Source organism: Necator americanus, chromosome X (assembly GCF_031761385.1).
Source record: "Necator americanus strain Aroian chromosome X, whole genome shotgun sequence".
In the NCBI taxonomy this organism is placed as follows: domain Eukaryota; kingdom Metazoa; phylum Nematoda; class Chromadorea; order Rhabditida; family Ancylostomatidae; genus Necator; species Necator americanus.
The window spans coordinates 16,861,066-16,884,225 of NC_087376.1; the positions used below are offsets into that span (position 1 = coordinate 16,861,066).

The 23,160-nt window shown below is 43.8% G+C and overlaps 8 protein-coding genes across 12 annotated transcripts; 7 read left to right on the top strand and 1 right to left on the bottom strand.

Moving 5' to 3' along the window:
- Positions 1–1,185: 1,185 nt before the first annotated feature.
- Positions 1,186–1,815, top strand: RB195_023635 (uncharacterized protein; the record flags this gene model as incomplete). The annotated part of the gene is made up of 1 exon (XM_064211137.1): positions 1,186–1,815. One exon carries the CDS (start codon positions 1,186–1,188, stop codon positions 1,813–1,815), a length of 630 nt encoding a protein of 209 aa, XP_064067018.1.
- A 298-nt stretch (positions 1,816–2,113) lies between these two features.
- On the top strand, positions 2,114–2,443 carry RB195_023636 (uncharacterized protein; the record flags this gene model as incomplete). The annotated part of the gene is made up of 1 exon (XM_064211138.1): positions 2,114–2,443. The coding sequence occupies one exon, from the start codon at positions 2,114–2,116 to the stop codon at positions 2,441–2,443; it is 330 nt and encodes a 109-aa protein (XP_064067019.1).
- RB195_023637 (uncharacterized protein) lies at positions 2,377–2,970 on the top strand (the record flags this gene model as incomplete). Of its 2 annotated transcripts, none has more annotated exons than XM_064211139.1 (1): positions 2,377–2,970. In XM_064211139.1, one exon carries the CDS (start codon positions 2,377–2,379, stop codon positions 2,968–2,970), a length of 594 nt encoding a protein of 197 aa, XP_064067020.1. The 2 variants fall into 2 exon arrangements, with proteins under 2 accessions (XP_064067020.1, XP_064067021.1); XM_064211140.1 differs by having other exon boundaries at positions 2,470–2,970.
- Positions 2,971–4,719: 1,749 nt separating this feature from the next.
- On the bottom strand, positions 4,720–11,925 carry RB195_023638 (uncharacterized protein; the record flags this gene model as incomplete). 3 transcript variants are annotated; one of them, XM_064211142.1, is made up of 6 exons in its annotated part: positions 4,720–4,833; positions 5,980–6,091; positions 11,021–11,152; positions 11,213–11,254; positions 11,347–11,404; positions 11,886–11,925. In XM_064211142.1, the coding sequence occupies 6 exons, from the start codon at positions 11,923–11,925 to the stop codon at positions 4,720–4,722; spliced, it is 498 nt and encodes a 165-aa protein (XP_064067023.1). The 3 variants fall into 3 exon arrangements, with proteins under 3 accessions (XP_064067023.1, XP_064067022.1, XP_064067024.1); XM_064211143.1 differs by lacking the exon at positions 11,213–11,254; XM_064211141.1 differs by lacking the exons at positions 11,213–11,254; positions 11,347–11,404; positions 11,886–11,925 and having other exon boundaries at positions 11,021–11,115.
- A 2,876-nt stretch (positions 11,926–14,801) lies between these two features.
- RB195_023639 (uncharacterized protein) lies at positions 14,802–15,882 on the top strand (the record flags this gene model as incomplete). Of its 2 annotated transcripts, none has more annotated exons than XM_064211144.1 (2): positions 14,802–15,086; positions 15,268–15,882. In XM_064211144.1, 2 exons carry the CDS (start codon positions 14,802–14,804, stop codon positions 15,880–15,882), a joined length of 900 nt encoding a protein of 299 aa, XP_064067025.1. The 2 variants fall into 2 exon arrangements, with proteins under 2 accessions (XP_064067025.1, XP_064067026.1); XM_064211145.1 differs by having other exon boundaries at positions 14,802–15,071.
- Positions 15,883–16,103: 221 nt separating this feature from the next.
- Positions 16,104–16,856, top strand: RB195_023640 (uncharacterized protein; the record flags this gene model as incomplete). Its single annotated transcript, XM_064211146.1, has 1 exon — positions 16,104–16,856. One exon carries the CDS (start codon positions 16,104–16,106, stop codon positions 16,854–16,856), a length of 753 nt encoding a protein of 250 aa, XP_064067027.1.
- A 76-nt stretch (positions 16,857–16,932) lies between these two features.
- Positions 16,933–17,673, top strand: RB195_023641 (uncharacterized protein; the record flags this gene model as incomplete). The annotated part of the gene is made up of 1 exon (XM_064211147.1): positions 16,933–17,673. The coding sequence occupies one exon, from the start codon at positions 16,933–16,935 to the stop codon at positions 17,671–17,673; it is 741 nt and encodes a 246-aa protein (XP_064067028.1).
- Positions 17,674–18,788: 1,115 nt separating this feature from the next.
- Positions 18,789–19,139, top strand: RB195_023642 (uncharacterized protein; the record flags this gene model as incomplete). The annotated part of the gene is made up of 1 exon (XM_064211148.1): positions 18,789–19,139. One exon carries the CDS (start codon positions 18,789–18,791, stop codon positions 19,137–19,139), a length of 351 nt encoding a protein of 116 aa, XP_064067029.1.
- Between the last annotated feature and the right edge of the window lie 4,021 nt (positions 19,140–23,160).

Sequence of the window (23,160 nt, forward strand, 5' to 3'; positions counted from 1 at the left end):
ACCAACATGATCTCGAGGCAAGCCTGTTAAAATCACGATGTTGGTATCGTCCAAAGTGGTTAACGTTAACGTGGTTATGAAACCAAAACGTAGAAACAAAAGCCTTAGGACCGACAGTAGAGTACTACGATGTCGATCTGGGGAGTGAAGGGCACTCCTTCCCTCTCCACAGATCTCCCTAGAGGGATCACAGCCAGTTACACGTTCGTAAACCTCAAACGATTCTGAATTGGAACTTTATCGTTTATCCTTTAGAGATTTTATTAGTGAGGATTTACTATCATTGCTTCAGACGAGTCGCAGGCTGCGAGGCGCGTTGTGGCGTGGCGGATAGGGGGTTAATCGCAGATCAAAAACGACCTAGTGCCTGTCCTGAGACGCAGGTGGATTCAAAGGATGGACTCTCTGTTTACGCTGTGCCAGGGCTGACTCATAAAATCCTTGTAAGCCACACGTCGGTCCGGCCAAAACCTTGCATTCAAGTGATAGGGAATGCAAGGGAGGCGGTTTGGAGTCGCCTCCAACAAATAAGCTCCACCTGTCCACTCCGAGAGGATGCAACGTTTTCCCAAAAACTCATGGGAGTAAAAACTTGCAACCTGCCCATGGGTTTTAAAATTCTATGCACGTTACAGTTATATGAAAGAGTCTCTTGTTTCCGGAGGAAAGCGTGGTACGGTAGCGCCAGGAAGGACGCGGTTGAAGGGGTCATCTGGGCTAATGAAACGGAAAAAGACTAGGATGACGATCTGTACTTAAAATGCCCGTACGCTACCATCGGATGCGGCCGTTGAACATTTGATGATGCAAGCCAGGAAGATTAAGCACGACGTCATCGGACTGACCGAGACGAGATGGCGCCACCCACTGAACGCAGTGTTTGATGCTGGAGAAGAACCCCAATCGGACGTCTGCGAACGAGAAAATGTAGTCCAACCCCAGCTTTGACTATCTTCGTTGCGTACGCTCCAACATCAAGCTGCGAAGAAGATTTAGAAGCTTCCTATATGGACCTAGATAAGTTCTACAGAGAAGACTAAACTTTCTACAAGGTCGTTGTTGGTGATTTTAACGCCAATATTGCCCCCAGAAGAACGACTAAGGAACTTCACATCGGGACCCACGGCCCACAATGGAACGAACAGCGAGAAAGGCTTTCTGAGACTATCATCACTAAGACCATCCATGGAGACTAAACAGTTCCAGAAGCACTCCTGTCTACGCTGGACGTGGGAGTCACCCGGTGGAGGGTACCATACTGAAATTGACCACATCATCATCAGTAAAAGGTTTTGCCTGACTGATGTCGCTGTTGTGCCAAAGTTTTATAATGGATCGGACCATCGCCTCCTCCGCGGAAGATTTTCGTTCGCTAGGAGAGAAGAGAAAGCCGGCAAGTTCAGAAAGCGAAGTCTCAGAACTATCATCTACTGGGATCTCTTCGCTACGCTAGCTGGCTTTTGGGAAGATTCCGCAATGGACAACATAAATGAAGAATACGACCGGTTCGTTGAAGATCTTCATGACTGCACGAGGAATGCTCAGAGTTCTAAAACCACCAAGAGACGGCTGTCTCTCGAAACTCTTGACCTGATATGTCAGTGTGGAGCTGCACGAGCAGCACTCAACCAAGAACTCACGTCCAAGCTCACAAAGCTTTGCAGAAGGGCTATAAAGGAAGACCTCAAAGAGAGAAGAGCAGAAGTGGTGGCTGAAGCTGTTGAGCCGGGAAAGAGCATTCACTACGCCCGTCGAGAATTCGCCAATCGAAAGACGAGGATGAGTGCTCACCGGAACCCAAATGGAACAGCCTAGCATTGAGAAAGGGAATGGAGAAAATCATCCACGACTTCTACTCTGATCTCTTCGACAGCCATGTCCACTTGCCTCCTCACCATCTGAGGGAAGACGGACATGTCAGAGGTTTTCCCGTCCGAAATACGACGTGCTATCATGTCGGTAAGAAATCGTACGGCACCCGGTCCCGACAGAATAAGACCAGAACATCTGAAGAATCTTCCGCCAGTTTTCATCGACACCCTGGCGAGACTGTTCACTCGTTACCTGTTGGAATGCATATACAACTCATCGAGGTGTATCGCCAGAGTACAAAATGCCGTTATGCTTCACCTTTGTGGACTTAAAGAAGGGCTTTGACTCACTTGAGACGGGAGCCGTCATGGAGGTCTTGGACAACCAAGGCGTCCCTGCTCAGTACATAAAGGTACTTCGAGAGTTGTGCAGCAACTTCACAACCGGAATTTCGCCATTCTACAAGAATATCATCATCGACGTAAAGAGAGGGGTCGGACAGGGTGATACAATCTCACCCAAAATATTCACAGCCACTCTCGAGAACGCATTGCGAAAGCTGGAATGGGACGACATGGGAGAGAAGGGCGATGGTGGGCAGCTACACCACTTGCTGACAACATCGTTCTGACAACACCTAGCAGCCAAGCGGAACGAATGCTGACCGAATTCGACGAAACATGTGGATGCATCGGTCTTCAGCTTAATCTGCAAAAGATGATGTTCATGCGTAACAGATGGGTCTCGAATGTGCCATTCACGCTGAACGGAACAAACATATCCGAGTGCACCAGCTACGTTTATCTGGGTCGAAAAATAAACATGAAGAACGACCTGATCCCCGAGCTGGGCAGGAGGAAACGAGCGGCTTGGGGAGAGTATAAGAGCATCGAGGATGTAGTGAAGAATATCAAGAAAACCTGGCTCCGTGCTCATCTCTTCAACACTACCGTACTTTCCGCCTTGACCTATGATTCAGAAACGTGGGCATTTCGCAAGCAGGAAGAAAATGCGGTGAGCGTAACTGAATGCGCAATTGAGAGAGTGATGCTAGGAGTATCCGCTTCACGCAAGAGAGGGGCTGGATTCGAAGTTTTCTCCTACGTCAGTGATCGAAAATTAGAGACCCGGCCGCGTTCGCCAAGGAAAGTAAAATAAGGTGGGCCAGAAGCTCACTGCGCAGCCGCTGGACCAGAGCCGTGAGCGACTGGGTTCCCTGCGATATTAAGCGCACTACAGGAAGACCGCCGACCCGATGATCAGATTTCTCACGAAATCCTTCAAAGAAAAATATGATGCTCTTCGTGTCCCACACGAAAGGAGGAACCACTCGGCGACTCTGACACGCTATCAAGACAAATGGAAGTATTATTGGCGCCCGCTCGACCAGTTCCAAGAACAACGGGAGTCAAGGCGATACCCGCAGCCGAATAAGTGCCTGTAGAAGGCTGTGGGAGGGAGCCAGAGCAGGCATATCTTAGGCTAACTGTGAGCACTAATCCATGCGCATCCATCACCACGTCACCGAGGTCATATGCCGTGTGTATTGCAATTAAGTAGAGTAGTATAGAGTAGTTGACTTCCAGAAAGGTTCAAAGAACGAAAAGGTAACAACGTAGCAAGTGGAAAAAAACGTAGAAATTGGAATGCTAAGAATGAAGAAAGAACGTAGAAGATTTGTACAAGAAAAAAACAACATAAGAAAACATAAATGAGGCTTAAAATTGAAAACGTTCCAAAATAAAAATTAGATGATGTAGAAACGAGAACCTTTGGAAGACAATAGTTGCAGTAGTTCTTCCGTCGGTATGATGTCATTGAGTCACTGGCGTAAAATAGCGTCCAGAGCGCAAGGCTTGTGGTATATTATCTTCCAAACACCAGGTTGAAAGACGTAGGTCTTTACTTGAAAACATTATATAGAAGATATAGATGTATGTTTGTTCGACGATCAACAGGAGTCAAAGTAATCCAGGTAAAGGTTGTTGTTTTTCCGAGCCATAGTAGAGCCAGAACGACAAGCAGCAGGGTGCAACTGCGTGAGTGGTCAGTTTCTCTCAACACGAACTACAGCATCACCGACGCAATACCAGTATAGATCTCTCATCTACACTGAGAAGTGAAAGCTGTTGCATCTCGACTACCTAGACTAATAGAGAAGCATTAGAGTGCGCTTTGCACGTTGCTATCCTGTACAGTACGTTTAAATTGAACTGTTTTGGAAAATCAGCTGATCAGATTGGTTCCAATTCTCTGCGTTTACCGAATTACTCAATTGTAGGCGGCTTCGGAATTCTCCGCCTGCACCAAAGTTGTTCTAGCATGCCTTTTTGTGGTCGTCATTGATAATATACAAGGCTTGCGCTCTGGACGCTATTTTACGCCAGTGACTCAATGACATCATGTCTGCGGAAGAAGTACTGCAACTATTGTCTTTCAAAGACCAGGTTCTCCTTTGTACGGGAACAAAACAACATCAAAAAACATAAATGAAACTGAAAACGCTCAAATATAAAAGTTAAAAAGTATAAAAGAGAGAACCTGATCGTTGAAAGAGGTAGATCTGTAATTGAAAACACTATATAGAAGATATAGATGTATGTTTGTATTTATATAGGCTAGTTAATCCACGTAAGATACTGCAATAATTTGTAAAAGTTTCGATTAGTTTGTTTTACATAAATAAAATACTATTATTTTCTATTTCTGCCATTTTGTGTGCAATCATTCGATATATCTCCATACGTAAGCGATCGATACTCCGTACAGAAACACTTCCAGAGATAAAGTGCTCTCGCGAGGCATGTTTCGCTCCTCATTAGACGATGAGGAACGATGTGATGGCCGGGGCATAAGGGAAACGCAGCGCAATGCTCTGCTGACGCTATTAACTGCTGCGTAGAGCAATTAACGATACCCGTTCCCAGTCGTTTCCCCTAGGTTGTCGCGGGGGCTGTGGGTACCTAACGATAACGCACCCAGCAAAGCTGGCGTGATAGACTGGCTAGGTTCGGACTTCGTCTGAATGTCAAAAAGACTGAGTACATGACCGTAGAGCACTGACGTAAGCAGAATATGCATCGTCCAGACTGATGGAACAAACATTCCCGGGCTGATACTTTCAAATGATGGGCTCGTTGGTTGCATGCGACGGAAACATCGAATGTAAGGTTACCGTTCGTACAAGCTCTTTTTTTTAAATGGCAATCGGCTACTACTGTGAGAAATAAGATGCGCAATCATCTTCCGTCGAACACGTATAGAACCGTCATCTGACCCTGCAGGATTCTCAACTTTTTTATGGGGAGTGACCAAAGAGGTGAAGCGTCATCTCGAAATCATGGAAATTAATACATTATGAAGGGCTGCAACAACAACAATCGACACTTACTACCCGTAGCTTCTACGGCTGATAACATTAATGAAACCCGCTTCTACTGTTCCTTCACAGTGAGAGCAACACTCCTCTATATCAATGTATCTAACATCAACCCCGACCAAGCCGTATCTAGACAAAATAGCGTATCGTATACTAGACAAGACTAAGAAAACGAAGACGGCGTATTTTTCTGTGCCCTACGGAGGGAACTTGCTTCTCTATACAACCACATTATCATTCATTTTTATGGCTCTTCTCAAAATCAAAGATGTATATGGAGAAATCATTCATTGAAGAATGTTCAGTGAGGTATAGTGATGAGAAAAATAGTTACCTAAACCTAAGTTTTGCTCAAAAGTGTTATGTTACGCTTACATAGGAAATGCTTGAACTACATATGGAGAAAAGAAAAAAGCTTTGCGAAATCGGTTTACAAAAATGTGTGGCAATATGTTCCGTAGCAAATCAAAGTCAGATCTTGGAGAGAGACTATAAGACCGCTTTTCTAATCCTCCAGTTCAAGATTTATTGAGGTAAACATGGAGCTTTTGAAAAAAAAATTCTAGCAAAAATGTATGTAAATGGGAATAATACAGTGCGTCTTCTTTTTATTTTCGGCTGGAACGTGAACCAGTAGAAACGCTCGCGGAAAACACCTATTTCTCAGTGATGCAGTTACGATTACCAACAAGAGGTCAAATGTGGTAAAATTGTTGAGAACAGTATTGGTCATGAAATTTAAAACTAAAGAAAATTGAAAGGAAAGAAAAAAAAAAACTAAAACTAACAATTTCGTGAGCTTTAATGAGGTGACGAAACTCTCCATCTTCTTGGAAGTCAGTCTTATAAGATTCCAAATCCTCACAAGTTGATCGTATAGCGAAAATAACTGTGCGCAGTCTGAAAATATGATAGAAGAATCCAACAAGAAGAAGAAGCAAACTAAGAGCGAAATAATTTCAATGCAAGTAAAATTAAATAGCTTATGGAATATTGGGTATTTCCACTCTGTTAAAGTGACGATGGAAAATAAGATTAAGGGTATGTGCAATGATTCAAATAACTATATATAACTAATATAAAGTAGAGAGAAGTGGGAGGATGTGAGTGTAAAAGTAGAGTCTCCGTCGAGCGTGTTCTACTGGACTGACACACTAATTCGGAGCGGTTCTTGAACAGTCTGTATCGCGATGTCGTTTGAAACCTTCGCATAGAGTGACGTAACATCAAAGGGCTCTATTAAACATTCACGTTCGAACCAAGTGCTGCGAAGTTTCTGGAGGGAGCTGTTTCAACTACTGAGGTGGGCACGGACATATCTGAGCAGTTGGCTTAGGGCCTGTGAGGCTCCCACTAACACTTATGATACATTGGAGGATTATTCGAAGCGAGGCCGTTTTCAGAGTTTGAGAGTTTTTCATCAAAGTGTGTAGGACTGAAAACGCAGGTAAATCATTCTTGAGACGCGTAATCAGGTTTTTAGGTAGTCGTGCTGTTCACGCCGTTTCAATGCGTACCATACTCAGACGGCAATATTGCTTTCTAAATTCATTGCCGGAGGATGGAGCAAAAAGAGTGTCATCCTCAAGATGTTACCTTGTTATCGCTACGTCTAGTTCACGTGACAGGACAACAAATTCCTCTCCTGTATCACTAACGGATGCTTCGATCTTACCAGCTGCACCAAGATTGCTGACCTCACGTAGGCCTCGGCTTTGCGCAACGGGAAGGTTGAAATCGATGTGTTTTTTTTTTCCGAAAACCGCTCCAGAACTAACTGTAGTGATGCTGCAAACACTCAAAACTTGTTGTCTACCGTGGGTGGAGTCTGGTGATGTATATACCATACGTGAGAAAGGTATAGAGGGTAAGGATACTCGCTCAGCTATCCTATTTTTTTTGTCTTCGCTCTCCTCCTTTTGCTCTCCATCGCAACCTATCATGAACCAATTGGAGGCCGCCCACTATCCTGCGTGATACTTCCGAACTTATTGATTGCAGAGGCGCCAAACTAGGCCCGAGATCCGAAACGGAAAGCGCATCGGTTAAGATGAGTACATCGTGGACTTTGTGCACTGTCGTTTTCAACAACCTATCACTGTTGTTTTTCAACTATCTATGTGCTGTTGTAGTCTGAACATACAGAGGTAGATCTAACAGATTCGTTAACCTTCTGATGTTGCTGACACCATAAGGTCTACTAATCGTCTCAACTTTCCTTGCAGTGTAGAATTAGCACTATAGCGAATATAATCACAAGTGAACTTTGACTCACCCGCTATTCTCCTCTAGATGCCGTGCGACACAAATCGTTCACAATACTGTTCTCTATACATACACTTCTTAAGCAAAATGAACATGTGATCCTGTTTTGCCTTCAACACCGCACGCAGGAGTTGTTCCATATTGTGCATCTGCTGACATCCCTAGGATACACCGCTTATCTCGTGAAGTCGCTTGTTGACTATGAAGTTCGGAGTGACTTGATCTTGTTAAAAAAAAACATGGTCTGTAAAGCCGACCCAAAAAGTGGCACCATGCAATGGGTACCCAGCTGAAGACTATGTTGCTCGACAAGCACGACAACCTTGTCGGTCCAATCCAACGTAGTGGATGACCCAGATAGCTGATCAAAAAGACTTGATCCCAGCGAGTTTCAGCAAAATGGAAGAAACAACTGTGAATCGTACAGAACATACGACATGTGATTTCCTTTTGCTTCCAACCATTTACAAGTGGCTCCAGTGTTTTTCGCTAACAGGCCAAGAATGCCAAATCTTGGATTAGAAGTTTAGAAGCGCTAGATTTAGAAGATCACTTATAACCATAGATGCAATTGTCGAAGGAAATGTTCCTGTCCTTTTGTTTTTTGTTACTTTTGTAAGGTTGATGAAGTGAAGATGAAGTGACCCCTTTCACATGCATATAGAATTTTATAAAACAATATTGTGTACACCGGAAATACAAAAACCTGGAGTAATAAAAAAAAACAACCACTTAGGAAAGCATAATTAATACCGTGTAATAGGTTTCACTGTTACGTTTCCTTTGAGATTTGGAATGCAAATTTGGCCATGAAAACTAGAGTGTCAAAGGCTATAGCTTTGCTGTGGGTGAGAGAGACAGAAAAAGACAGTACAAAGAGATGCGGAAGGGAAATTCTTGCAAACGGGAACGTTTTGGTAATGAAGATGAAGGGGGGTTGCACGCAACGAACTAGAGTTTCTCCCTCGCGACAGAAATAAGCAAATAGAGCACCTAGGAAGAGAACGCCGCAGGTACGACGCTGGGCTTCCTGGAAAAACCGAGCATTTTCATAGTCAAAGCAAGAATAGTCGAGTCAAAACGGCATGAACACGGTGCAGTTGCGTAGGCGATCGCGTCCGATCCTACCCACTTCGGGCGCAGCCGCTTACGCAACTGCAGGGTTCAGTTCAGGTCGTTTTGATCCGACTACAGACTTTGTGCAGGTTAAGGAATTTTAGAACATTCACTTAACTAAAGGGTGTAGTGGGTCCATAAATTGGGGCCAGACTTGTCTATGAGGATGAAAACACTGACTTGACACGTCGGCTAGCCACCTCAGGTCATTGTATTGGCCAGTTACACGTTCGTAAACCTCAAACGATTCTGAATTGAAGTGAACGTGGGGGCGCATCCCAAGCGGAATGATTAACGCCAGAAACTTTATCCTTTATCCACTTAACTGAAGAATGAGCAAAGTTTTGTCCTACGATTGATGCAATATAAAACAGTCTTTAGGAACCAAACATGAAACATCAGAACACTGTATTATAGCAGTTTTATCACCATCATAACAAAACTGATTAAACCAATAGAAAATGATTCGATCAATACTTTTGCGGAAACAATTTCTCAAGTTGCACAATAGTAGCACACTTCAATTGCCACTCCATCCCAAGCGCACGTCGAAACCACTTTCGAAGTTCCAGCAATATTGTAATGTGTTTATCACGAACGTGATAATACTTAGTTTGCTCAATTACAGCTTTTCGTGCCTTATAACAATGTCTGTCTGTCGACGATTCATCATGTAACTTGAGTTAACGCTGTCTGGCGGCCGAGTTTTTAGTTGTTAGCCTTGCAGCTGCAAAAAAAATGTTTCATTTGGGTAAGGATGTGCACAGGCAATCGAGTGATTCTTTGTGTTAGCATATGCAGGACATCATAATATTCTATTCCGCTCTCAATGTACCGTATAAATAGTCACAAAAAGTTCATTGTGTCATTTTTTTGTTCTCCACTTCTAAATGTTGTTTATCCTTTTGCTCGCTCTCCTTTACTTTCCATGTATCCCTTGCCATTATTGTTGTTACTGTTAGTTGGTTTAATTACCCAAGTTTGAGGGAGTGCCGAATAAAGTTGCTATGTTGTATCCCGCGTGGCACATCGAACGACACCGTCAACTGCTGAACTCGTATACACGTAATCAACACAAACGGTGCATCGGTAGATTCGACGAACTCAGCTACACCTACTAAGGAACTCAACACCAAGGAAATACAACCGGATTAAGGTTAGCACTAAGACGAGTTGCAGGGCGAATTTGCATGCTAACACTTCCGTTTCCTTTAATTATTACTTCTACTTTTGTATAAAATCCCGAAGCAACTTCACTAACATTGTGAGCAGTGAATTGATCGGTGTAATTCAACCATCGTCTACTTCTCGTTGTTGATAACTAATATCTATCATTGACATATTAGATCTCCATATCTACATTCTCAATGGCAACTTCAATCGAAATCTGCAAAGGGGTCGAGACTCGGCAACACGCCCTAAAAAATCATGCTAGTTTGGGTGAATCGGAAATCTCCGCTGAGGAAGCAGATTTCGCGGGAAAAATGTGCGAAATAGATCCAGCGCTAGTATATATTCGCACGGCAGAAACTTCTCTTCACAAGGCCATTTACGCGTTTGCCGAAAGTCCACAGCATAGAAATGTCACCAGGAGGTGAAGAAGAGAAGCGCGTTCCGTTTCGGAACACATCGAGAACGTCAACTTCTCCCCGAAACGGAAACATTTCTCGCGCGTTGCAAAAATACGTCTCGACGTCAAAAATGAGAACTCAAATGGAAGTAGGCATATACCCGGATCCTGGAGTGCAAAGTCGGGAAACACCAGTGGGTCGCGTGGAATTACGCAGCCTTCCTATCCCAGAATTTAACGGCAAAAGCTGGCAATGGGACAATGTCTGGGGATTGTTTAACGCTACGCTCCCGCTCTCAAATCTACAGAAGTTCTATCATTTACTGAGAGCCCTAAAGGGAAAAGCACGACATCTGCAGAACGCTTCTAATTGACTGCATCAAATTACCCTCTGGTGCTAGAACACTTGCGGGAAATGTACGGCAATACGTCCGGAATCATAACCAGTCTACATAAAAGACTAGACATGGACTGCACGAGGCACTGACCTCCGAGGCCGGTGCTACATTTCGACAAGATCTCATCTCTCACCAAGCAGCTCGAAAGCAAAAGCGAGAGTCTCGATAGGCCATGGTTATTGTCCAAGATCCTTGCAAAATTCAGACAAGATATACAGAGAAGGGTACCGGAGAAAAGTGTCATTACCCCAGAACAAGTCTGGAATCTGAAGATAGACGGTTTCTTGTTACTGTAGAGCTACGAAATCGCACGTAAATAGTTACATAGTGTGAATACAGTAGAATAATGCCTTCGCCTTCCCATCTTGTAACCTGTAATCAACACCTTCATCCCCTGTTGGGAAAATCCCAACATATGATTCAAGATGGCGCCGACTCCTCAAAAAAAAAAGCAAAGAAAAAAAAAAACAAAGGAAGCACCTCTCCCAACAAGCATCGGGTGCACTTTGGACTTGAGCGCCACTTTCACCGACAGTGACTTCTTCTGAGTGTTGGAAATTATCTATTGACGACATTCCGTGTACAACAGTATGAAATAAAACGTCGACAGAGCTGAAAGCAGTGCTTGCCCTTCATAGTGAACTTGCACATTCAAGGAAAAAACAGTGAAACCAGTCTAGAAATTGCCAATAGAACTGTCCTTCGGTCCCAGAACTAAATCGAATCAAAAGAGAAGACGATCGAGAAATCGTGAAAACAACGAACCAAACATAGTGCTCTTCTCAGTTTTATAAACACCAACTTACCCTACGACTAAGCTGGCAGCAAAGCTCACAACGGTGCGGGCGTGACATTCTTGGGGCTCTGCGAGTTATTGGTTATTGAACGTTCACAGTGAGATTGACAGCAGAGCATGCTGCGATCGAAAAAGGCGGCAGAAACACGTGTTAGAAGCCGTCATTGGTATTCAATGGGTCATGAAAGACGATTGGGGCAGGAACTGATAAAGAGAAACTCTTCCAAGGTCAAACGTATGATGGGATTTTCCCATCGAAGGGTTGTAGAGGCAGGGGGTTGCAAATGAAGCGGGTCATAAGGGAGTGTGGGGTGAGCAGTAGTGATTGGAGAGTAACATGATAACCAAGACAAAATATTATTTAGTATTAGATAGTTACATATACTATGAAATAAACAATACAATAAACGATAAATAACAATAAAACAAAAGATTATATAATACTAAATGATTACATAGAAACGAAGTATTATATTTATTTCCAGGAGTTTGACAGTATGGAAGCCCCAACATTTCGTTTTGAAAATGTACAACGAGTTGGCAAAGTACCGATAGGGCTACCCAAGTTCGACACCCCGCTGAGCCACATTTTTGCAAAATAGATAGAAACTTGAATCCACTTCTAAAAGATGAAGAATTTAATTATACCTACTTTACAGCAATTAAAAAGTGGATTTAATGGGGTTCAATGACCATAAAAGCTCAGATCCTGTGTACATGTTTAGGTCTCGGAGATCGCTAATAACTTTGTCATGAAAGCACCGAAAAACAAATTTTAGGTAGTTTTTCTGAGGAGAAGGTTTGCCCTATAGAACCGTCTTATCGCTGTTTTTTTTTTCGCATCTCCTAATGTCTTTGGAATTTTGATGGGACAAAATTTTAAATTTTCCGACTTTTTTTTTGGATTTTACATATCTAAATTTTGAGAAAACCAGATAGTCCGGAAGGGAGAAAATTTGCACACGCGGGGTTTCCTTGATGGGACAAAGGTGGGAAAAATGTCATTTTTCCCATCTTTGTCCCATCAAAAAATAGGAAAAACTGCGAGGCCCCGAAAACCTTCTTCTGTGAAAAACTTCTTAAAATTTGTCCTTTGGTCCTCTTATGACCAAGTTATTCGCAATCTCTCAGACCTAATAATGTGCGCAGAATCTTTTTTTTCGGTCATTGAACTCCATTAAATCCACTTTTAGACCGCTGAACTCTACAAAAAGTTAAATCCTTCATTTCTTAGAAGTGTTTTCAAGTTTCTATTTGTTTTGCAAAAATGTGACTCAGCGGGTGTCGAACCTAGGTCATCCCATTGTCATGCGGTAGGAACAGAATGTTGGTATTTTTTTAAATGTTTTCTTGTTATGCTAACGAGGTTTGGGTTTTAGTATTGGCCTGACGTCTCGACAAACTCGTCTTTATCAAAGGCCTGAGAATTGTTCGAGGTGTTTGATTCCATATATATATATATATATATATATATATATATATATATATATATATATATATATATATATATATATATATATATATATATATATGTATATATATATATATATATATATATATATATATACATATATATATATACATATATATATATATCCCATCAAACTCCTCTCTCCTTCCCATGGCTCGATATTGTTTAGAGGCGTCACACCACGAATCTGAGGTGGTGCAGATTTCAGGTGGAGTATTCGTATACGGGATGGGAGACTATGGAGAGAGGGGTGATTCCGTCCATTTCTTCTTAACTGCCATAAAAAACGGCCCGGAAGATGCGGCGCTACGCAAGGCTGGCGCGCTCTAGTCGAACCCCCTGTACAAAATAGTGCGCCAAAACGTCTGAGGCCGTATCTTCCGGGCCGTTTATTACGGCAACTAGGAAGAAATGGACGGAATCACCCCCCTCTCCGTAGTCTCCCATCCCGTATACGAATACTCCACCTAAAATCCGTGCCACCTCAGATTCGTGGGGTGATGCCTTTAAGTACACCACGCAAGACCTTCAAAGGGAAAACAAACTGACCAATCTCACCGAATAGCGGGGCTGGTGAACCACCGCGTTCTTATAGAATGTCACCAAAGCGAATGAGATCTACGCACAGTGCAGTATTCTTAAGTAGTGATGTCTGAATAACGTTAAGGAACAGCGTGTGGGACAATCTTATAGCTCACAGAGTGTTACGAACGGCATGAAGTCATTAGTAATTTATAAGCACTCATTTTTGTTATTCTTGGCTGGATTTCATTTCTGTGGCGCTCTAACGGTGTTAATAAGAAACATGATGGAAATGAGTATGAAATAAAATGTACGATATTAGCACACGAGAAAGAAATATCTGTAGGGTGCGTATCGTTAGGTACCCGCAGCCGATCATCTGCAGCCGGATAAGTGCCTGCAGAAGAGGCTGTCGGTAGTGGAGAGCAAGCATATCTTGGGCTACCTGTGATCACTAAGCCACGCCCATCCATGACCACATCACTGAGGTCATAAGTAATGTTTGTACTACAATTACGTGATAGAGTTGCCTTCTGCGAAGTTTCAAAGAACAAAAACGCAACTTTTTTAACGTAGCAACGTAGAAAGTGGAAGAAAACGTAGAAAATGAAAATGCTAAAAATGAAGCAAAAACGTAGAAAATTTGTACAATAACAAAACAATACCAGAAAACATAAATGAAGCTGACTATGTTCCAAAATAAACGTTAAAAAAGAAAAAAAAAAGCGTAAGAACGAGAACCGGGGTAGGCGAAGAAAATTTTTGGTTTAAAAAAGTAAAACAAATGTTGCAACAAATGCAAACATAGCTAGCTGAAAATCGAAAACGTTCCAAAATAAAAGTTAAAAGGTGTAGATCCAAGAAGGTGGTCTCTGAAAGATGTAGAGGTGTGATTGAAAAAACTGTATAGAAGATATGGGATGTAGATTTGTATTTATACAGACTATTAAATCCTTGTAAGATACCGCAGTAGTTTGTGAAATTTCGATTTTTTTTTGCTTTAGGCAAGTAAAACGTACAATTATTTCCTGTTTCTGGTATCTCGTGTGCAGTCGTTCGATATATCTTTATACGTAAACGATCGATGTGTCGGATGTGTCGAACTCCTTCTCAGCTTGGGAGACCCTGCCGGAGGACGAACCTCCGCTGTGCATCGCAGTTCGACGCCCAGTGTCACCTCCACGCCACTATGAGGCGGTAAACCGTTGTGGAGGTCGACACATCCGACATTCCGACTTCTCGGAATCGGAAGCCTAGCTAAGAGTAAACCACTGCTAAGATTCACCACCGTCTTGGCAAAATGTCGCAAGGTGGTTCCCTGATCCATATAGGTTGGGCGACGACCTGTGGTGAAAGCTAAGCTCGCCGTGGCATGGCTGTTTAGTGCGGGGAAAAGTCTTTTTGCCACTCCAGCATATTCACTGCCTCAGTACCCTGCACACTGGGCCCTGTCGTCTCAGACGTCGGACGGTATGGCGACCGGTGAGAGGCGATCAAATCTCAGGTTGCTCAGGACGTCATTGATTCTGGACCAAGGCGACACACGCACGACTCGCCATGGAGACTGTCTCAGACTGTGTACTCACAACGCGAGAACAATTTCCACAGACGCCGACCTGCATGCCCTTCTCGGAGCTGCAGAGCGTATCAAATTTCACGTGATTGCTCTGCAAGAGACCAAGTGCAGAAGGAGCGACGTACGACAGATCAATGACGGTACACTCGTCATTCGTGGAGAGAAGGTTCCGTCGCGAAATGTAGGCGGTGTTGGTTTTGTTGTGCACCCATCTGTCGTCCATCTCGTCGATTCTCACGAGATCCTGCCACCTTGTCTGGGCATTCTTCGCCTCCGCCCTCTGCACCAAAAAACCCATCAGTATCATCAACTCCTACTTACCAACATCAGCAGCTGAAGAATCCGAATTGGACGCGTTTTAGGATGAGCTAAAAGAAGTAATCCGTAACGAGAAGTCCTTCTACAAATTCGTTGTCGGAGACTTCAACGCAAAACTAGGAAAGGCCACAGAAGAGGAATACAGGATTGGAAGATTTGAACTAGGGGACCGGAATGAAAATGGCAATCGTCTTGCTGGGCTGTTGTCCGCCGCTCGCCTCCTTCATGGGAACTCTCTTTTCATGAAAAAAGATCATCGTCGGTGGACATGGGAATCGCCCAATGGCGCGACTCGTGCGGAGATCGACCACATACTCACCAACCGGAGGTGGTGTCTACTTGACGTCTCAGTAGTACCATCCTTTTGTAGTGGTTCTGATCACCGTTTCCTTCGTGCGGTAATACGACTTAGCCACACGATGGAAAAGAACATCTCCACTCGACAAAGAAGGAGAAAAGAAGTCGTCTACGACGACTGCGTACTCGAGGACTCCCTGTCCCAAGGTGACTGGCACATCGAGGAGGACCCAAACGTGGACTACGAGATGCTGCTCAGAGGATTACGAGCCTGTGCTGAACGTGCCTCGAAGTCGCGCACGACAAACTTGGATCGAATTTCGAGACCACCAAGGAATTGTTGGAAAGAAGAAGGACTTTGAGGCTTGATCCGAATGCATCGCACATTGAGCGGTTAGTAGCAAACACTAGCTGCAGAAAAGCGTTGCAGGAGGATCTTTTGAAGTACAGGCAGAAGAAGATTCTAGAAGCAGCACAAAGAAGAACGAGTTTAAAGAAGTGCCGCAGGGATCTCCGCGAATATAATATTCCGCTAGCAACCTTGCTGAGCGAAGACGGGACTCGCACGTCTTACCGTCGTGAGATGGAAATCATAACGGAGAGGTTCTACTCGAACCTTTTCCGTTCATCAACTCCTATGTCAAGCCCGATCATCCCCACTGATGAAGCTCCACCACGGATTCTCCCTTCGGGTGTACGAGTCGCTATCAAGAGCATGAAACCTGGCACAGCCCCCGGACCTGATTTTATATCAGCAGACTTTCTTCGGGCTGGTGGCCATCCGCTTCATGCAATCTTAGCAGCGCACATGACATCCTACCTTCAGAAAGAAAGCATCCCAGACCAGTGGAAGACCTCGCGAACCGCTCTTATCTATAAGAAAGGTGACCGAGAGGACCTTCGGAACTGCCGTCCGATATGCTTGCTGAGCGTGTTATACAAAGTATTCACCAAGATCATCCTCACACGTATATCTAGGACGCTGGATGAAGTCCAGCCTCAAGAACAAGCTGGATTCCGCCAAGGGTTCAGCTGCTTGGACCACATCCAGACCGTGTCGAGGGTCATAGAGGTTTGCCGGGAATACCGCCTGCCCCTTGTTCTAACCTTCGTCGACTATGAGAAAACCTTTGACAGCGTAGAAACGAATGCAATACTGTCAGCGCTGGTCGATCAAGGTGTGGACGCGTCGTATGTGAGGACATTAGCCAATTGCTACGAACGATGCACGACTAGAATACAGCTTTTCCACCGCCCTCTCACCATACCCATTGGAAAGGGGGTACAACAAGGCGATACTATATCGCCGAAGCTGTTCACAACTGCATTGCAATAGATAATGAAATCACTTTCCTGGGAACAAAGGGGCATACGTGTTGATGGAAGATTTCTCTCGAACCTTCGTTTCGCGGATGACATCGTTCCCTTTTCGAGGTACCAATGAAGCAGAAACGATGCTCAACGAATTGAACGAAGCAGGGAAGAGAATAGGACTACGAATAAACAGAAAGAAGTCACAGTTCATGAAGAACGCGCACTGCGAGGACGGAGGAGTACAACTTGAAGGCTCCCAAATCGTGGAAACTCCGTCATACGTATACCTCAGACGTTCTATGAACATGGAAAACGACTTGAAGGAAGAACTGAATAGAAGAATGAGAGCAGCATGGGCAGCATTCGCAGCCGTCAGGGAAGCTACGGACCAACTGACGGACCATGATCTTCGTGCCCATCTGTTCGACTCGACAGTCCTTCCAGCGCTCTGTTACGCAGCGGAGACGTGGGCAGACACCGCGGCCACGTCTAGGAAGCTACTTACTACCCACAGAGCCCTTGAGAGATGTCTCCTGAAGTTTAACCGGCGCACACAACACCTAGCCGGTCTTCGTAGCTCCGACTTAAGAGGAATGTCCCGTCTTCGCGACCCAGCGGAATATGTATCGAAAGCAAAACATAGATGGGCCGGTCACATCATGAGAAGAATCGACGATAGATGGACTAAAAGAACGCTAGAGTGGATCCCAAGGGACGCTAAACGCCCCCGAGGGAGACCGCCAACGAGATGGAGTGACGTGTTCGCTCCACGGATGGACCAGCTGAGAGCTCAGCTGGATACGGCTCAAGGACCTCGTCAACGCCACTCACGAACTTGAGAACATCTTGGATGACAATGGCGAGGGAACGAAACGAGTGGAAGAGATGCTGGGGCCCGCACGTCGAGTGAAGACGGGCCATCTAAGTATCTAAGTAAGTAAGTAAACGATCGATACTCCATACGGAGGCAATAGCAGAGATAGCGTGCCCCTGCTAGGCATGTTTCGCACCTCATTATCTATGAGAGTAGCTGATGAAGGATGTGATGGGCGGGCATGAGGCAAACGCAGCGCAGTGCTCTGCTGACGCTGCGCAGTGCAATTAACGATCGCCGTTGCCAGTCGTTTTCCCTAATGATCGCCTGTCGCGGCGGCTGCGGGTACCTAACGACCGCCCCCCATATCTGCATTGGAATCATTCTGGATTTCCGTCAGGAATCCATCCAAGAATAACAAAAATGAGTGCTTATCAATTACCAATGACTTCATGCCGTTCGTAACACTCTGTGAGCTATAAGATTGTCCATCGCGCAGTTCCTTAACGTTATTCAAACATCAGTACCTAAGGATACTGCACAGTGCGTTGATCTCATTCGCCCTGGTGACAATTTATAAGAACGCGGTGGTTCACCAGCACTGCGTGTGAAATTGGTCAGTTTGTTTTTTTTTTGAAGGTCTTGCGTGGTATACATAGAACAATATCGAAGCTTAGCAATGAGAGAAGAGGAGTTTGATGGGATATGCATGGCATCAAAGAGCTCAAACAATTTTTAGGCCTTTGATGAAGACGAGTTTGTCGAAACGTCAGGCCAATAATAGAGCTCCACGTAAACCTCGTTGGCATAACAGGAAAACATGAATACACTTCCCAATGCCGAGGTTTCAAGAAAGGAGGGCTTGGAGATTGTCGATTTTTTCCCTTTTGTGCATGGTTCTTGTGTAATTCGATCTGTGCACCTCAATTTTATGGTTTTTTTTTTGTCGTATTTAGTTTAGTCAAAGGAATATAAATGATCAGAACAACACAAGACCGATGTGCACCCAGTCGCGACCGGAAAAAATCCAGCAAATCACAACGACGGAAGCAAATTAACGTCAATAATGCTCACTCACGGGTACGAAAAAAATTACTCTCAAACACAGAACCAATATATAATGCAACCTAGTTAGTTCTCATGACAAACGAAGAAAACGTTTGGAATTGCAATAAGCGGGAGTTTGAGAAAATGCTCGTTTTCTTCGATTCTGGAGCACAGAAAACAGTTATTGAAGAATCACTACCCGAACGTTTTGGCCTATATCGAGGGAAAGCTGAAATATGCACTATATCCGGAATTGGTGGACATATTGAGTGCTTCAAAAGTCACATAGTGCATATGAGAATTGGTACAGCCTTTGGTGAAGTGATCAACATGAAAATTCAGACTAAACCTGCGATCACAAGTGGTTTTCCAAGCGTCAACCTAAGCCCAGTTGACATCGAATTTCTCAAAGAGAACAGTATTTGTGTGACAAACAAAACTTAGAGCGGAACACCAAACCCCACATATTTTAGTAGGATTAGACTAGTGCTGCGAGTTAGTAAGTGGTCCTTCTCACCTAATAAAGACCCCCGGCGTCTCCATATCGCAAAAACCGTACTCGGACCTGCGATATACAGAAAGGAGCTGTTCATAAAGAGAACAAAAAAGACACTCTCTGCTACGGACTTACTGCTGTAAATGAAAACAACGAACAAGAGATTCTGAGAAAAAGCACGGTGCTGACGAGAATTTAAGCAAATCTCAACACCAGACTGCTTACAAAATGTGATACTAATGACACAAAATTTTCGCTTCCCCACATCGACTTCTTGCAAGGAAACATTTTCTATCCCGAATGGAAGAGCGTCGTATGATCGAATAGATCCAGAGTATGACCCAACTCTCATACACTGCCGCTAGAGCACGAGATTGTCATGCTGGTTGGTGGAGCCACGTTCTCGTCTACTTAGAGGCATCACCCCACGAATCTGAGGTGGTACGGACTTCAGGTGGAGTATTCGTATACGGGATCGTAGATTAAGAAGAGGAGGTGATTCAGTCCATTTCTTCCTAATTGCCGTAAAAAACGGCCCGGAAGATACGGCTTCGAGCGTTCCGGCGCGCTATTTTCTATGACGAGTTCGGTTGGAGCGCGCCAGCCGTGTCCTTACACCGCATCTTCCGCGCCGTTTTTTACGCCAATTAGCAAGAAATGGACCGAATCAGCCACCTCTCCATAATCTACGATCCCGTATACGAATACTCCACCTGAAATCCGTACCACTTCAGATTCGTGGGGTGATGCCTTTAAGTGCTGCTAACAATTGAAACGCTGAAGAACAATTTATGTTTTATACATTACATACGAGTGGAGGCATACTTATGTTAGGCACATAACATTCGAGCTACATAAATGCGAAATGGTTGGAGTATCCTAGAAAGCTGCCTGTCTTATATAATAAACTTCCACTCGGAATGGAACTCGTAGAATGTTCTAGAAGGTTTCCCCAGATGTATATAAGGTACATTGACAGTTCACCTCGTAGAATGTTCTAGAAGATCGTCTCAGTCGTATATGAGGAGACTAAGGAGACTATTTATTATTGTTTACTGTTTGTTGCTTACTCAAAGTAACTACAACCATTCCTCATAGTATCTTCATTTCTCTCGTTATTATACACGCTACACCTATATCTGTACATCTCATCTGTGCTTACTTTTTCTTTCCCTTTCTTCTAGTTACTTCAAAGTGAAGCAGTTTTCAGTCTGCTTCGCCATACAAACTTCCATTACCGCCCTAGGATCTATCTGCGGTAAAGGCCAATTTTTAACTCAAAACCTCTCCAAAGACTTGCGAAATATCCACAAATGCTCAGAAGATCAAATGTAAGAGGTCAAAAACGCTGTGAAAAAAACCATGTAAGTATAGATGAAGTGTGATACCTGCGGAAAGGTATTCTTCTCTGGAAGTGGAATGAGAAAGCATAAAAAGGCAACTTCTCCCCATTTAGTAAAGGTTGCACTAAGTGTTTTACGCGAGTTATTAGAAGATGCATGGAGACAATGCTGCAACAACATCAGCAGCTAGCGAAGAAAACTCCGGTTACAACCAACGCAGTTGGAATTAGCACTACACAACCAGAAGAAACACAAGAATGGAAACGCGGATTTTGCTGTAGTTGAGATCACAATGGAATCCTGGAAAAGTCTTGAGCTATGTGCAGTGGTTTCAATAGGTTTGCGACAGTGATGATAATCTCCTCTTGATGTAGGAGTACATCATCTAGCGGTGATGGTCACTTATCGTGACCTCACTGCAACTCAAGTAGTTGATGGGCGTGGCTCGCTTATGCTAGCTGTTGCTTGGTGTGCTTCAGGGATACTTCGCCTTCGTTGCTCACGAGTAGTCGCCTAGTTGTGGCAATAAGCATTCACTGAACCACCTATTCTCGTTATCCTGTAACTTCCAAGCTTTTTTGTAACCTAATTTATTTCTGGACAGAGGGACCTTCTGTATCTCTGACTTCTTGGAACTTACAGGAAGAAAAAGAGTTCAAATTTGGTAAGATTTCTAGACTTTCTGAAGGTGATATAAAGACAAACTCACTCCCTTTCTTTATTAGAACACCATACAAAATCCCATGTTCTTCTATCTAACACTATTATTCTTTGACTTATTCGGTCATTTCGACAGTTCACACCACTCTTCTTTACATATTTCCTTGTAACTGTGCAGTTTTCTGCGTCTCTGTGGCAGGAAGAACATCTATGGCGGTTGTCTGCGTCTTCATGAACGACTGGAGCGTGACTTCGACGAGATATGTTCGCGTATCCGCCGGCATATCCACTGGGCACCTTATGTCTCGGAGGCATTCGCGGAGAATCCGCCGGGACCCTCTTTACCGTTCCCCCTATTTATTCATCGGAAAAATTCGGGCAAAGATCCCGAGAGTCCCACCATCCCACACATTTTGGTGCATCGGCTAAAACAAGTCAATACTCCCGCGTCAAGGAGTAACATCTTTGAGGGCAGGAGAAGGAGACCAGCTCATTGAGCAACCTATACGGTCAAACGAAAGACCGTGAATCGCATTAGATTCATCCCAGCAAATGGGCAAAAAGTCGTTCCCTTACAAACGCAACTGGAACGCACATCACTGTCAAGAAACAGTTGGTCGGACCTCAGTCAAAGCTACAGTAGGTCAAGCGAAGTTTATTGCATTTGCACGTGCATAAAGAAAGAAATAGCACTGCATTTTCACAGAACACCAATAGTTCTCAGCGCAACGACGCTGAAAAGTTTAGTATCCCATTGCAGGGAGTACGCTTAACAGGTTGAATACTCAGCAATAGATGAGGAATCTTATCAGAGAAGCCGATCAGCTGCAAATAAAAGAGGCGAGAAAAAACCTCCAAGAATTGTATAACGAAATAATGAATTGTATAAAAACTGCAAAAACAAGTCCGAAAGGAAGGATTTGATGACTGAAATTGAGCAAATAGAGGAAGAGTCGTAGCTACAATTAGCGATAGCTGAAGCAAACGACCTAATATTCAAGTTAACAGCGCGCCTTGATGAAACAAAAAATATGCGCGAAAATATGGAGATCAAACTGGGATATCTGTCCCTAAAGCCCCAAAGAGACGATAACGTCAACAATGAAGAAAATGAAGAAGGGGATGGCGAAATTGATAACACAATAACGAAATTGATAACGAAACTGTGTGCGAGACATCACAATACCATCCTGCTCGCAAGACCCATCAAATTCAGCTTCCACATCCAATAGTGGCACAGCGAAAAGGACGCTGAGGTAAGTAAAACATCCACAAGCCACACTACCAAAGTTTTACAGGAATTCTGACGACTTCCCGGAATACTGGGCTATTTTTGAAGTCCTAGCCCATAACAGTGAAAAACTGGACGTTATGGAAAAGATACTCTTACTCAAAGTTTAAAGGGAAGAGCGCAAACAGCATCAAAGGGATAAAACTCATTCCTGAAAACTACAATTGGTTGATCAATACTTTACAGGAGAATTACTCCAGTCATCAGTCTAGCAGATCACAATTAGTCGAAAAATTGATCAGTATGAGTGTGGCGAACAATTCCTCCGACAACTGCTATGCAACATTTGATCAAATAAGAATGCTGACCGACCATATTATTTCTGCAGGATATGATGTAGGGAAGACGTGCGACCCAATGTGGTATGAAACAATCTTATCCAAATTCCCTGAATACATCATAAAATTTGTATTAGTGCCCTTGTCGAAAGCAACAAAGCTGGCAAAATAGAGAAGGAAACAATCGAAATATTCCACAAAGGTTCAAACCAATAAACACTCAGTCTGTGGAACCCCCACAGTAACTGAAAAACTCCATTCAGCACAGTCAAACTGGTAAACAACTGATATTGATGGTTGCTGAAGGCAACATAAACGCCAGAAAACAGGCATATAAAAAAGTGCTATTTTTCTTCAATTCTGGCGCAGAAAAAACAATAATCGAAGAAAATTTTGC